General features: G+C 39.4%; 1 protein-coding gene across 48 annotated transcripts in view; it reads left to right on the forward strand.

Moving 5' to 3' along the window:
* The window catches only part of LOC113051257 (receptor-type tyrosine-protein phosphatase delta-like), a 295,253-nt gene that overhangs the window by 167,460 nt on the left and 111,944 nt on the right, over positions 1-15,849 (forward strand). For all 48 annotated transcript variants that reach the window (XM_026214810.1, XM_026214830.1, XM_026214814.1 and 45 more), the window contains one exon: positions 11,958-12,109. In XM_026214810.1, the coding sequence (XP_026070595.1) occupies positions 12,019-12,109 (91 nt within the window). In that variant the 5' untranslated portion in view covers positions 11,958-12,018. The remainder of the gene's footprint in view (positions 1-11,957; positions 12,110-15,849) is intronic.

Below are 15,849 nucleotides of genomic sequence, written 5' to 3' on the forward strand. Positions count from 1 at the left end.
TAAGTATCCTCGGACGGGGTGTTGCTACTAGTGATCTGTTGAGACAGCTCCTTCAGCAAGCTTATGCGTAAGCTAGCGATGTGACAGGCAAGACCTTGTATAAATACTGGGTTCTTAGCCGTATCCCTTTAAAGGAATCCTTCCTGATTCCAAGCCTTTAGCTCTACCCAGGGCCGAGGCCCTAACAAATAAAAACTGGGTTTATAGCTTAGGCCTTTGGCCTGCACTCCCATCAGCATGGTGGGGTGGGTATACTGTTCCCCATAGCACCCCCTAGAGGACGCAGTTGGCCGGCCAACTCGTTAGTGTTTTTTCAAAGTATTCTTCAGACACGGACCACGACGAGGTGTTCCCCATAACGCCCCCTAGAGGATGCAGTGTCTCGTTCCCTACTCAAAACCATGATTACATTTGTAACCTGAGACGTTTTTCATTAACTCATCAAAGTTGAAATAATTTTAATTTATACAAGATACAAATTTAAGGGAAAACCTATTATAATTCAACATTTAAAGCATCAGCTTAATGTTTTTACAGTGTTTGGAACAACGTGAAGATGAGCAAATGATGACAGCATGATGAAGCTCCATTTAATGCATCATTAACATTCATAATGCCTCGTAATACACATACAGCACAACACATGATGACTTAATAAATCACGCAGATCTGTTAATAATCATGTGTGGCTTCATGACAGACTAGTGATGTTTCTGCTGGCAGTGTAAAATTAAGTAACTGTGAATATCACTTTATTTTGAAATTAACTTTGCAAAGATCATGTCATTACTACTCTGATAATTCATGCACATGATGAACTGTATTCTGGGGGAAAAAAAATCTGTGTGCAGAAATGAGCTAAACCTGACAAAACATTTTATTTAGTTTTATTCACATGTAACACGATGGTTTGAACAGCTTCAGTGTTTGGAGTCATGAGGGATCATGGAGCAGATCTCTCTCTCTCTCTCTGTCTCTCTCTCTCTCTCTCTCACACACACACACACAGTGTTTTCTTGTAAGCTTCCAGCAGTTTATTTGATGGATTATTGTGGGATTATGGAGGGAATGAGGTTACAGGAACTGTAATCCAGACGACACGCCAAAACATCAAACTCTGCCATCAGGAGGAGTGTGTGTGTGTGTGTGTGACGTTCGGTAGTGTGTCTCATCTTTGACTTTGGTAGATGATGTAATCAAATCATATTATAGTTGTGCAGTACACAAAATATTCAGAAGTTATGCATGGGAGTGGATGATCTTATTTACCACAGTTTTATTACCATGGTAACAGCATCTTCGCTGATTGGTGGGTCTGTCTTAAAGGATTGTGGGTAATGTAGTTGAAGTTGTTTTTGACTAGAAAACTTAGTAGCAGTGTAATTGATATGACATATAAGCGCTCGTGATTAACAGATCAGCTGATTCAGATGAGAAGAAAGCTGTGAAGATCCTGATGTGGTGGATCGGGTCCTGTGTGACGGGTTTGGTGTGGTTTGGCTTTGACCTCTGATGATTCAGCGAGTCTCCGTGTTTCATCAGCCGCGCGTTGAGTGATGCTAATGGCGTAACGGGACGAGCGTGAAGGATCCGCGTCCCTGTGGAGTCTCTCCTCCAACAGATGGAACGGCCGGCGGGAATATTCCAGAAACCTGCAGCATTCCAGAGCTTGATTCATCACGACACACACAGCCAATGCCTTCATTCATCCGTCCGCTCGCAGGCTTCAGAGAGCAGATCAGTGTTTGCTGCACAAACAGAGAGAAAGATGTATTTTCTTGATCATTATCGGGATTTCAGATTGAAACGTAGCCTGTGGGAATGTACGAGGAGAAGAGACTTCTATAGATCCATTTCTCAATCAATATGAGCTCATGAAGCCTTTTTTGAAAAAGAACACTTACTCATATAAAAAACTACCTATTTCAGAAATACTACTTAAGTGTGACCTGGATATAATGATTTTAAATCTCAATTAGATGTTAAATTTAATTAAATGAAAATGTATTATACTTGAAATGCATATAAAAATGCAATTAGCTGAACTTTTTTCACCCTCTTACGTAGCACTTAAGTACCATAATAATTCGTTCTGTTGTCTTTGAAATATGGTTGAAGTACTCTTGAATATACCGATGATCATTTGTGATTAACTGAGCTAGATTTTAATGTCACTTCTACTGAAACTTGTGTCATAAAAAAAAAAAAAAAAAATCTGTTTTGTTATGAAATTGCAATTTAGTGAATTAAAAGTAATATTAAAAAACACACTACTGTTAAAATGATAATCAATTACTTTACATGTTTTAGTATGTTAGTCAAAATAAGTGTACTTCTTTAAAACACCACAATAGATTTTTAAAACATTGATATAAAATGAACTTATAAAGAAGAAAATCATTTAATTGGACACTTTAAAAGTGGACTTAAGTGTGATTAAGTGTGTAAACATGATGAAAGTGTCTCTCTCTATACGTCTCTTAAGTGCCATTTTACTTTATTCATACTATATTATCTGCAAGTACAGTAAGCCATATCATATGCAGAATGATTTTAAGATTTTTTTAATTTATTTTTTAATTTTATTAATTGCCTTGAAATAATTTTCACTCCGAAATTGCTAGCTAATTCACAAATAATCACAAAGAAATGGCATGTAATACAATTAATGAAATGTGACATTTTGAAATACAAAAGCTGAAAGAGTATTTTCTCTAAAAACGCTTTGAAAAATTATCTTTCATAGTTTGATGAAAAATGGCAGTAAACTCATTAAAGGAATATTCTGACTTAGTTATTTTAACTTTGTATAACAGATTCTGTGATGATGGTGATCTCCACAGTAGACGGTCTGTTAGTGTCTCACACACACACACACTGCATCGAGACACTCACGTCCATCACCAACAGAGCCCTTCCCACAATCCCCTGAGGCATCATATCCCAGACTGCCCCGGGTGGTTCGTCTCTAAGCGTTCGGTCTCGTGCTAATGAAAGAAGATTCCCTGCAGACTCCTGATGATCATCTCCCGCTCAGAGCAGACCGAAACACTCTCACACAGATCACATTCACTCAGAGCACAAACACATCACAGAGGATTCAGGGTTTGAACAGAATGTAAAAAACAAAAGAGTAAATAATATTTTGAGAAAAATAACGTGTATTTCATAGGGCCTTAAAATACACATTTTGATTACATATTTAATAAATTATTGTTTAACATTAAAATGGAGTGCAAAAGAACTGAAAGTAGATGCATGATGGGAGAATAGCAGTGTAGCTGCGGTCAGAGGAAGTGGAAGCCGCTCTGGGCTGGACTCCACCGAGCCGCAGGACTCATGACCCAGACCACATCCAGACCGGATCAATCCTGAATGAACGATGGACGAGCTGGAGATCTTCAGTGTTCTCCTCTTCATCACACACTGTGAAGCTCTGCAGGACTCTCCTTTGACAGCCTGTCATCACGTGTGTGTGTGTGTGTGTGTTTTCATGGCTCCTCAGTATTCCCCACATGCTCCACATCACTGTTGCCAGCGGAAGTCGGTGTGGAAAACACCCTGGCATCTGGGCCCCGTGCCAGTGGTCATGTGATCTCGCTCTGTCATTCATGGTTTATGTAAATTCAGCCGTGCGTCCATGACTCCATCAGCTCTGTGTTGTGTCGATCTCTTCAGTCTGAAGACTTTCTGCTGACGCTGATGGAGAGTTCAGAGTCTGCTAGAGTGTGTCATACAGTAGTGTTCAAACGTTTGGGAAAAACAGCTCAGCAAGGCTGCATTTATTTGATCAAAAATACAGTAAAAATAGAAAACATTTTATTTTTCAGGATTCACAGATGAAGGCAAGGCAAGTTTATTTATATAGTTAAAGTCAAAAGTGAAAGTGACGTTCAGCCAAGTACGGTGACCCATACTCAGAATTTGTGCTCTGCATTTAACCCATCTGAAATGCACACACACAGAGCAGTGAACACATACACACACACACACACACACACACATACACACACACTGTGAGCACACACCCGGAGCAGTGTTCATCATTTATGCTGCGGCGCCCGGGGAGCAGTTGGGGGTTCGATGCCTTGCTCAAGGACACCTAAGTCGTGGTATTGAAGGTGGAGAGAAAACTGTACATGCACCCCCCCCACCCACAATTCCTGTCAGCCCGAGACTAGAACCCACAACCCTTCGATTGGGAGCCCAACCCTCTAACCATTAGGCCACGACTTCCCATATAGCACATTTTGTAATTTGTACAATGGTAATTCAAAGTACTTTACATGAAAGTAAAATAGTCATGAAAAAAATAAGAATAAAACAAGCAATTTTTAAACTTTTAAAATTATTAACAAATTTACTTATTTAAAATGAATTTAAAACAGTTAGAAAATGATTTTACATCAAATAAAATAAAAAATAAAAAAGTGAAAATACAGTGCGATCAGTTCGGACATCGCACAGTGCTCATTTAATAAATGCACAGCTGAACAGATGAGTTTAGAGTCTAGACACTAGTCACATTTAAAGTTCAGAAGAACAACATTTATTTGATCATGAGAAATGTCTTCACTGTCACTTTGGATCAGTTTCACACACAGACTGATATCAACACACACTCCTCTGTTCCTCTCACCGTGGATCTGTCTTCGGTCGGTTCACTCTTCACTGTTGAGTCTGTTTGACTCGGAAATGTTTTAGATGTTTTAGTGACACTGATAGTTGAACTCAAGCCATAAATACACACACGTGCACACACACACACACACACACACATACAAACCTACACACACGTGCACACACAGACATGCACACACACACACACACACACACACACACGTGCACACACAGACATGCACAAGGTCACATTTTAAACGTATCATATTTTAAAGGAAACTTGAAGTATGACAACATTACTTTAGGAGCATTTGAAATGGCATTATTTTGAATTTGTATTATGATAATCAATCATCCAATCAAACATCATAAATTCTATTGACTCTATTGATTCTATTGCATTCTTCCACTTCCCCTGTCTTCTGTTCGTGAGATTCTGTCAGAGTTCAGTTTTATCAGCGTGGTTTGAGTCGTGTGGCTTTATTTCTGCTAACTCAGCCTTTATTTTGACGGACGGACAGCCATTTGCTGGTGTGTGTTGGTTTGTGTGTGTGTGTGTGTGTGTGTGTGTGTATAACGACATGGGTATGACACAGGTATTACAAGGAGAGGGTGACTTATGAGGACATAACCCATGTCCCCATTTTTCAAAACGCTTATAAATCATACAGAATGAGTTTTTTTGAGAAAGTAAAAATGCACGTGTGTGTGTGTGTGTGTGTGCGTGTGTGTGTGTGTGTGTGTGTGTGTGTGTGTGTGTGTGTGTGTGTCCATTGGAGAGTTCCATGCAGATCCAGTGGATGTGATGTACAGGTGCTGCATCATCTGTTTATTTCCCATCATGCTCCTGGATTCACCTGCTGTCATTTGACATTCGTGTGGAATTTAATTCCCAATCCAAGTGTCATTCGCATTTCTATTTATTTATTTTGACAATTGCTAAGTGGCGCAGGGTTATCTGATGCTCTTCAGGGAAAGATGATTTTGAAATGTTTGTTTCAAATATAAAGAGTGATCACTGAAGTGTTTCACTGTTGTTCTCAGACATTTGGAGCGTCACTGGATGTGTTTCAACATCATCTTTAGCACAACAGATGTGTGCTTGAGTTACTACGATTGAAACACAACCAGTACTTGTGTCCATGTAGTTTGGATGTTTGCATTTTCAGTTCATTTCCTCTAGATCCTGAGATCTAATAATGAGTCAAAAATGAGAAATAGTCACTACATTCATCTTCACAGTGGAAATAGGAGATTGAGTGCATTGCATTGTGGGATGCAGTACGTCACGCGTGTGATCTGATGTGTGGTCATCAGGTCACTCATACACTGGAGAACACACACAGATCAGGCTTCATGAGCTCAGTTTATTCAGCAGTCTGCGGTCTGTCCAAAAACAATATCAAATAGACGAGAGAATAACACATCCAGAACTAGCTGCTTCTCTCTCCTCCTCATCGTCCTGCTCACTAAATGTTTCCACTTTTATCCTCCGTCTCCGCTCTGAGAAGCGGAAGTGTGCAGCTGAACACAAAGCGAGCGTCTGGCTCCAGATGAGCGTGATCCGAGATCAGACCCACGCTTGAGACCCGGCCAGCCGTTGGGCTTTTGTTTACAGAACGGGTTTGAGATTTGCATGGCGTCTCAGAGACTCATTTGCTCAGGAAACGTGCAAAGCCCAACAGAAGCTGCAACAAAGGCTTTTCTGGCCGAGACAAAAGAGAACGTGAAAGGCAATATATCATGCAGTGTACAGAGCGTTTCCAAACCAAATGCAGTTCATTAATTTAGCATGTCCACGCGCGCTGACAGGGAGACGTAGTGCTGCTCTGCTGCTACCAAATCTAAAGTTTCAACTCTACATTTTCCCACTTACAAAGAATCCTGTAAACTATGCTGCGTTACAGACCCGTGTTAAAGGAAATCCAGACAAATCTGTCCCGCAGCAGGCGGACGCACCACTGGAAACACTCTCGACTAATCTTACCTCGGAGAATCAGCTTCAGCAAACTCCATTTCATCATTCACTGCTGCCTTATCAGACCCAGAGAGATTTACAAACTCAACCGTGCGTGTGTGAGTGTGTGTGTGTGTGTGTGTGTGCGGAACATCGCTGGAACATTGCTGGATTGCCTTCTGTCTGAACACAAACACATGCCGGGATTGATTCCGGGTTCGATCCTGGGTCAGGGACCTAGTAACATTGGCAGGTGTTTTGAAGGCAGATCAATGTTTGCGATGAAAAAATATATGCAAACTGTAATGAAGCAGAGATCAGTTAGTTCCTCATTTTCCGCACTGAAGCTGAGATCGTTCGCCAGTTTAAGTGAAAGTTATCGTGCCTAGCGTTTTTGATTCGTACATTACACGTCTCATCCTCATGTCACGTGTCATTACAGGAACTTTACGGGTTGTGTGTGAATGCATGCACATATTCCGGGAAATCACTGCCAGTGTGAATGAACCAAAATCAAAGCGGCCCACCACTAATATATATATATGACAGCAGTTTCATTAAACTTTCATTTTCATTTTATTTCCGAAATGATTGTCGTTGTATTTCTCGGAGACTATGACCTTTGAGTTCTTGAGCAGATCTTGATCCTCTGCTCACAGGTTTAGCTCTGCTGGCGTTCTCGTCTCTAGAGCGGTGGTTATTGTGTGTGTGTACGGGTCCCATCAGCTGCACAAACACACTGTAATGTCATTTAGCCTCCACTCTATTACACATAATTAGCATTTAGATAATAGCATACACTTGGCATTTTAATTACGGCTGGCCTTTGTGTGTAGCATGAACACCGCAAGCTTTACTCATAACCAACAGAAGAAGAAGAGATTCCAGAGCAAAGCGTGTTTGAGGAGATGAGAAACGATTGATGAAGCACCATACGTTCTGAGAGAGAGTAAAGGTCATGGGATTACAGGGAACTACACTGACCTTTTCCACTGGTGGCACTTGCACTACTAACTTTTCCAGTTACTGGCGCAAAACATGATTTGGTCGATAAATTATTTATAGTAATCCGCTCCGGATAATAATGAACAAGAATGAAACTGTATTGCATACAGATGTGCTTTTTATTTTACTTGTCATCTTTTAAACCACATGCCTTCTTGTTTTATTTCTTACAGTACACACAGTGCATTGCTCCGTCGCTGGCCCTGTCTGAAATTGTTTAATATTTATTGTATGTTTGTTCTATTTATTTGTGCTATTTACACAATGTTTACTTTTTTTTTGTTTATAGGTTTCCAGAAACTTATTTAAAATAGCACTGCATAGTCTTTACTGTAAAATAAAATACAAAGTCAAACCAAAATGTATTCAGACACCTTCAACGTTTCTCACATTATCACAGTTTATTTGCTGTAGCTTAGAAATTGGTAATAAAATATGACAAGAACTCAGAGTTAAACTGTGCCAGAACAAATTAATCTTGATAATGTCAGATAACTTTGATAGAAAGATATGTAGTGGAATCAACCAAAACTTCAGGCAGCTGTCAGTACGACAATATTTACACAACTATCAATACTTTGTTGAACAGTTAATAAGCAAGCAATGCTTCATTTGGTTCAGTCTGTGGTGTGAAAAGGTTGCATTAGCAATTAAAGAAAGAAACACTTAAGCAAAACATGGGCAGGTCCCTAATTAAATTATTATTATTTATTTTTTTAATCAATTTCACTGGTAGTCTACAGTATGAAGAATTTTTGGGTATGATATTTCACAAGTAAAACAATATAATAAATTCTATCAGATTTTTGGATTGACTGTGGATAAATTCTTGTTAAAACTACAAAGTAATTCAATCAAGAGCAGTGAGTGATTTACTTTCATTTTCGTACATTAAAGACTCTGACAGCAGAGCTAGTAAAATAGGCGCTGTCTCTTTAAGAGACAAACACATCCATTATAATGATACGCATCCGATTTCTTTCTCAACTCTTTACTTTCACTGAAGACATAACCACAGACTTTTTCGAACACACTTTCCAAGATGGGTATTTCGACATATTTTGTATGTATTTGTTGTCGGTACATAAGCAAGAAGACTTTGAGACGCGTCTCTGCTTGCTCCCTGAACACAACAAAAAAAAAAAAAAAACCTACAAGGAAATAAAAAACACCTGCATAAATTGAAATATTGGAAAATAGCACAGAGAAAATAACTGCTATTATTATTATTATTATTATTATTATTCTCTCTGTTATTTATTTATTTATTGTTGGTTTCATGCTGTCTGCTAAGGCATAGGACACACACAGGCTTTCCTCCTCAACAATGACATTAAACACTCATGCAGCAAAATACAGCAGAACACATAATCAAACCCCAACCCTGAACTGATGCCTTGCTCTGACACAGTTAAATGATTTGCAAGGGTCGCTCTGTCGCATCCAGTGTACAGTAGAGTTGTTGTCAGTCACTGCTTGAGTAATTGAAATGTGCCGTTTTGAAGTACATTCATATTATATACGCTTTCAAACATTTCAGCACATAGCGTGCCAGGGTCGACAGGTTTTCACAGCAAGACCCACCCAACTGCTACCTTAAACTAGCCCAATCACATTTCGAGGGGGGTGAACCAGTATTTCCGTGGGTAAAATACACGTTTTATGGAGGGGGTCCCCAAACCGCGAACTTGGCAACACAGTAGCTTGCCAACTTGATGCTTCCTCTAAACTCTGCGCTTGGATGTGTTGGACCTGAAGCAGCGCTGATTAGATCGATTGGTGCTTGTCATCAAAGTACAGCGAGAGCTATAAGAAAGCAGACCATCTCCTCATTAGACGACCCTTTAGTGAGAAGTGCATCTTTACGGATTATGATTATGATGAGTTTTTGTTTTTGTTTTGTTTTATTTCGTTAAGTAGTAATTGAATGCTTTCTATTGATATATTTATCATGTCTGTGAGGCATGTTTTCAGTTCATTTTTGTACTTCCGTTAAAGACGTCATGACAGAAAGCGAACCGTGTTTGTTTTCTTTATTTTATAAAAGCACAACTTTTTGTTGATATTGTGAGTGCACACAAATAAAAGTAGACCCTTTGCAGTTACGAATGATGTATTACTCTCACCTTTATAAGCAAAAATGACGGTGTATCCACTGAAAAAAATGCTAGTGATCATGCTGGCGTCTCTTCATGTCTTGAAGTGTCTCCGCACAAACTATTGGATCTAGTGCACATTTATCTGGGTCTAACGTTTAAACATTGTTATATGCTGGAACTGTTTTATATCTATAGATTTTATTTTAGGCAAGTCGTGATGATTTGAGAAGACTAAATTGATCAAACATCGGTTCACTGTCTGCCGCTGGCCACTTGGTTGTTACTTTGTGTTTTTGCTCAAGGACAGAGCAGGAAGATGAATGTAGATCAGAGCTCAGATCATCTGATCAGAAATGTCACTGTTAAGCAGCCATACGGTGACCTCTGACCTCTGGATGCTGTTCTCTTTTACAAGGACATTGTCAGATGTTTTCTCACTGTGGAAGAAATGAGGCACTGTGTGTGTGTGTGTGTGTGTGTGTGTGTGTGATTCTCGTTCCAGTAGATCCATTAAACACAGATGCAGTAATAATAGACTGCAATGCGTCATTTCAAGCTTATTCTGGACTGTTTGTGGTTATTACAGATGTTTCATAGATTTGTAAGTGTTTAATTCTGAGGTCAGAGCAACACCAGACTCAGGAGACTCATGGTTCTGATTGATTTGATTCAGATGACAGATGCACAGATGCCTGGACGGACAGTTTAACAGCTGAAAATATAATGCTTTTCATTTTGCATACAGTTGTAGAAATAGCAACCTAATCATGGAGAAAGAAAGAAAATGCTAATCTGTTATTAAACTGTGTGTATGAGAAGGCCAGAGCTGTAATATTTCCCCCAGTCTCAGTATGAACACAGTCAAAGCCTGCAGCTGATAGTGATTATTTGCATAAATGTTAATGAGGAACAGAAACGGCATTCATTCATACGAGACGTTCACTAAAGACTTTCCCTCGTGCGGCGGCGTTGATCAGTGTCAGACAGATGAGTAACAAGAGGAGAAAAAACCTTTATTTACAAATGGCCTGCCAATGTGTGCGACACGCGGTATTACTTATCTGTCAGATTTCTAGAGAGAGCGTGAGTGTGATGGAAACACACATTCAACAAAGAACCGGCTCGTCGGGAACAGACACAAAACACACATAATGGATGTGTCTGTCTCCCTCTCTCAACAAAAGCTGATATCTGAACTATTAATTATCACTAATATTACAGAGACTGGCATCTCGCTGCTGAATGCTGAGCTCATGAAGGCCGGCCGGAGCCAGAGATGCTATCGTGAACGGAAATAGCAAGCGTGTTTGTGCGTGTGACATCGGTCAGCGGGCGACGAGAGCGAGCCAACTCTGACTTCCGCGCGTGAGCCTGTGTTTGGACCTCAGGAACGCTGACAAGCTTCTGTACACTCCACATTCACAGAAACTGACCGCAAACAATGAAAGACAGCATCTGACCGTTGAAGAGATGTGTTTAGTGTGTGTGTGTGTGTGTGTGTGTGTGTGTGTGTGTGTGTGTGTGTGTGTGTGTGTGTGTGTGTGTGTGTGTGTGTGTGTGTGTGTGTGTGTGTTTGAAATCGTGCTCAGCACTTATTGATTGCCAAGACAAATGCTTATTAAGGCATACAACTACAAATAAACAGGAAAAAACGATTGTAACCAATAGATTTCAGCATAATTCCCCAGCTGATTAAATCACAGTGCACTAAAACACTTTTTTTGTATTTCAAGTTTATTGCATACTATTGCTAATGATGCATATATGCACCGATCTGCATAAACTTTTCTGAACATTGCATGAAGTCAGGTTCAATATTATTGTTTGATTCTGCTGACATAATAAAGGTTTTTACATTGTATTTCTCTTTTTATCACACAAAAAAAAAAAAAAAAAAAAAAACTGGAAAAATACAAATTTCAAAATGTTGTATAAATCAGTGTGAATGAAATAGGGTTAGTAAAATCCTTCAGAATTTAGAGAGGAATAAAACTTGATTATTTTTGGTGTGTGTAAGTGCTGCTGAAGTGGAGAAAGAAAGAAGAAACAGAAAAACCCTGGAATCCAAAGACGCCAGTGCAGTAAAATAAACAAAACACACAGTGAAATGTTTGTTTTCTTTCCACTCGTCTGAAACAAGACATCTTACTGAGCGAAAAAAATAATAAAATAAGTAAAAAATGAATAAATCCAAAGCAATGCGCTCATGAATGTTTGATTTCTCTTCTGTGTTCTGATGGATTGACTGCTCTCTCTCTCTCTCTCTCTCTCTGTAGGTTGTGAGAGCGTTGCAGGAGCGTTGTGAGCTGGCACACTCCATCGGTGAGTCGTAACATCATGCCTGTGCCAAGCGTCCGTGAAGCGTTCCCCTCCGTCCGCCTCTGTCTCCTGCTGCTCACCGCCTGCGTCCTGCTCTCCAGCGCCGAGGGTACGTCTCTCTCTGTTCCTCTTTACTCACGAGAAGACCCTTCAATACAAGAAACACACTTGAGCACACTTTTAAAAAGAGGATTTCTGGCTGAAATAATAGACTTTAATTAACTCTGAACTTAAAGTAAATGTGCATGTTAATAGCAATCAAAGAAAAATGCTCTATAGTTTGAATTTCTATGAAATGCAATTTGATGAACTTGGGTTTTTGACCTTAAGTAGGACTTCATCAAAATAAGTGTACTTCTATAAAACACCAAAAAAGATTATTAAAACATAATCACTTTAAAATGAACTTTAAAGTACATCTATTAATTGGAAATTATTGCAAAGTTCACTTTTTAAAAGTGTACTTAAAGCTGCGGTAGGGCACTTTTGACGCTCTAGCGGTTAATAAACAGAACTGCTTGCGTCTTGCGGAAGAACATCGTAGCCGGAACTACTTCTCTCTGTTTGTGTCTATGAAGAATCACAAAGGTACTGGGTTACTCCGCCGCGGTATCCCCGAAGCAATCTAAAATAGTCTGAATATAAACACTTATTATAGGTGCACCCTAGTGATTCAGGACAAGCTAAAAACACGGTTTGGAAAATGGATTCATGGTGTACTCGCTTATTATATACATTTTTCTACATTTTGAACACAAACAAAGTTACGGACCGCAGCTCTGATTGGTTGTTTCTTACCGGGAGCGATGGAGTTTCTGCAAATGGTAATAGGACACTGGGAGGAGCCAGAGGAGCTTGATTTATACACAGATTATCTGTCTCATATTCTACTGTCAGGACATAATGACAGGTTTAACAAATATGTAAAAAATATATTTTTACAAAAGTTACCTACTGCAGCTTTAAGTGTGTTCAGAAACATAGTGATGACAATGTCTCTCTGTAAGTGGCCTTTTATTTAATTTATGTGATATGATCTACAAGTACAGTATGTAAATATTAATTTAATGTTTGTAGTGCACTACTAAAAGTGAGAGAGGAGGTAAACACAAACACTCAGTCGTTCTTGGTGTATCGTCATTGTTCTGCTGTTCTGATTTTCAGCTTTAGTGTTATGAAGATGATTGTGAGATCAATATTTGCATATGGCTGCCAGGAAGCTTGTTATTTGCATTTTGTGCAGACTCTATCAAATCCACATGTGGCTAATTTGCATGCATGGTAATTGACGGAATCGGTGAGCCGTCCATCAGCGTATCTGTGAGGTCACATGTGTTCAGGATCTGTACGAGGTCACATGTGTGATGGGGTTTAAGTTTAACACTCTGTAAGTTTTGCTGTGGTAGTAAAATCTTGTCAGCTCGTTTGCAGCTCCAGGCATTAATTAGTGCTGCGCTGTTCCGGAGAGGATGGGAAAATGACAGGAATTATCAGGAACCATGAGAGAGAGAGAGAGAGAGAGAGAGAGAGAGAGAGAGTCTAGAGCTTTCCAAACCTACGGATCGACCCACGGGAAACAGAGGGGGATAAAGTTCAATCAAGTAAAATGTTGTGTTTCACCCTAAAATAGTGTGCTAACTCAGAGTCCCGCTGCTGGAAGAGTTTGAGTGTAGGAGTGATCGGAGGCTGCTGTACCACGAGAAGTCTAACACAAGTCAGAATAATAAGATCACAAACTCTATCTGTGTCTGAGAGACACTTTCATGAACCATACCATTAAGAGATCATTTCAGTCCGATCTCACATGATCAATTACCACCAACAATCATTAAAATACTGATTTCCTGGGTCATATTTTACTCGTTGTCATTCTTCAGTAACTCAAACAGTCCAAAAGATTGTCATCTGTTTACATCTGTTCTTTTACACGAATCAGAAGGTGGTTTAGTGCTGTACTCACTTATTATTATTTTTATAACAGCGTGGAATTAAAAGAAAAACAAGACTGAAGAAAGCCGTTGTCATGTTCAGATGAGTTTTCTGGAGGATGTCTTGATATTTCACGTTAAAAATCATGAAGTCAAGTTAATGTTCAGGAATATTTTAGTTTTTTAATTAGTGGTTATGAACAAACCACAGCACAACCACTCTTCAATTATTTTATTTGTTATGCTGAACAACCTTCAGAAACATAACGGTTCACTCCAGCATCACTAAACACTGAAACAATTAGTAATTAAAAAACAAAAAAATAGATTTACTGTATTTAAAGTCTTCATATTTGTGATACATTTGTATTTACTTTGCCAACTGGTCTACATTTATATACTGTAGAATATATAGTTTGTTAGAAATTAAATAATAATTCGAAACAATATCTTGATTATAATTAAAGAAAATATATTAAAGAAATATTAATAATAAAATGTTCCATTCTCTTTCTTTAGAATCTGTAGATGCAATCAGAGGTTTTTGTTCACAGTCCCATGATCTCTAAAAGCTTGAGTGTTTTCTGATTATAGTCAGATTTAAAAATACTTGTGAGAAAAGAGGAAGCAGCTCACCAGGAAATGGACGGCTGACATTATAGAGAGTGAACGAGACAGACAGACAGTCAGAGCGTTCACATTCACACTCCTGTGTGTCATGACCACAAGATCTGCACAGCGGCAGCTGTTTAGTGTCTCACACACACACACACACACACACGCGCACACACACATCACTCTCTCGGTGCATATCAGTTTAAAACTATATATTTAAAATACTAGCATAGAAATAATGAGTGAGATATTTTTTCATGTTATTGATCTGAAAGTAGAAAGTAGAGAACTTGTGTCATTCATTCGTCCGTCTAAACCTGATGTTGTTTCTTCTGTGGAACAAAACACTCTTTTCCTTTTACTTGCAAAGGATGTGAACTAAAAGTAGGGTCGGGTTCCGAAACCCGGTGGCAATATGGAACCGGTGTGCACCGAACCGAATCGGAATGCAGATTTCGGTGCTTCATTTCCGTGTCTCTTAAATGCCTGAGCGATCGATTGAAATATTTCTCCTGGTTCTCTGAAATGTACACCAGAAGCATGGGCAATGCTAGGCTTTTTTAGCGGGGCTATAGGATTTAGCTCCATAAACTGTACACATATTCACGATCGCCTCAGAGTCAGTCCACTTAAATGTCATATGAGACCTGCGTCAGACCGGTCTCCTCTCCGTCTTTCAGCGCTCTTCAATCCGAGCGGAGCAGCGCGAGCGGACTCAAACACAAACAGAGGACACACTGTATGTGTTTATCGATAGATTGTTAGAATATCTGTATCTTTTTCATAAATACAGTTCACAAAAGGTCACGAGGGAGCGGTCGGTTTATCATCTGTAAAGTCTTTGCTTGTCATCGCTCATCACACCACAGCCGTTTCCTCCAGCGAACATCTAGCCCTTAACACATATGAACGCATACTTTAATTACACTTATTTAAATATACTTAATCTAATTATACGTTCTTTATACATACACTACTGAGCAAAAGTCTTAGTCTTATGCAGTCTGCTGTCAGACTGTGAGTGCATTCAGCAATCTCACTAGATTATTATTACAATAGGGCTTGGGCGCCGAGTTGCATTCTGGGGCCTGGCGGCCCTGTTGCTAGCCTCGCGAATGTAAACATACAGCAAGTTGAACGAGAAGAGATGAGTAGAGAGAAAGATAAAAAGATGTTAAAATCTCAACAATTTATAGGGATACGCTAAATATGGATGCCAGGGACCGGTATGTGGACAAAATCGGCACTATTAACAGTTTGGATCCATATGAAATTCCCAATAAATAGTGGAGTACCGACGGAGACT

Source organism: Carassius auratus, chromosome 32 (assembly GCF_003368295.1).
Source record: "Carassius auratus strain Wakin chromosome 32, ASM336829v1, whole genome shotgun sequence".
Taxonomy (NCBI): domain Eukaryota; kingdom Metazoa; phylum Chordata; class Actinopteri; order Cypriniformes; family Cyprinidae; genus Carassius; species Carassius auratus.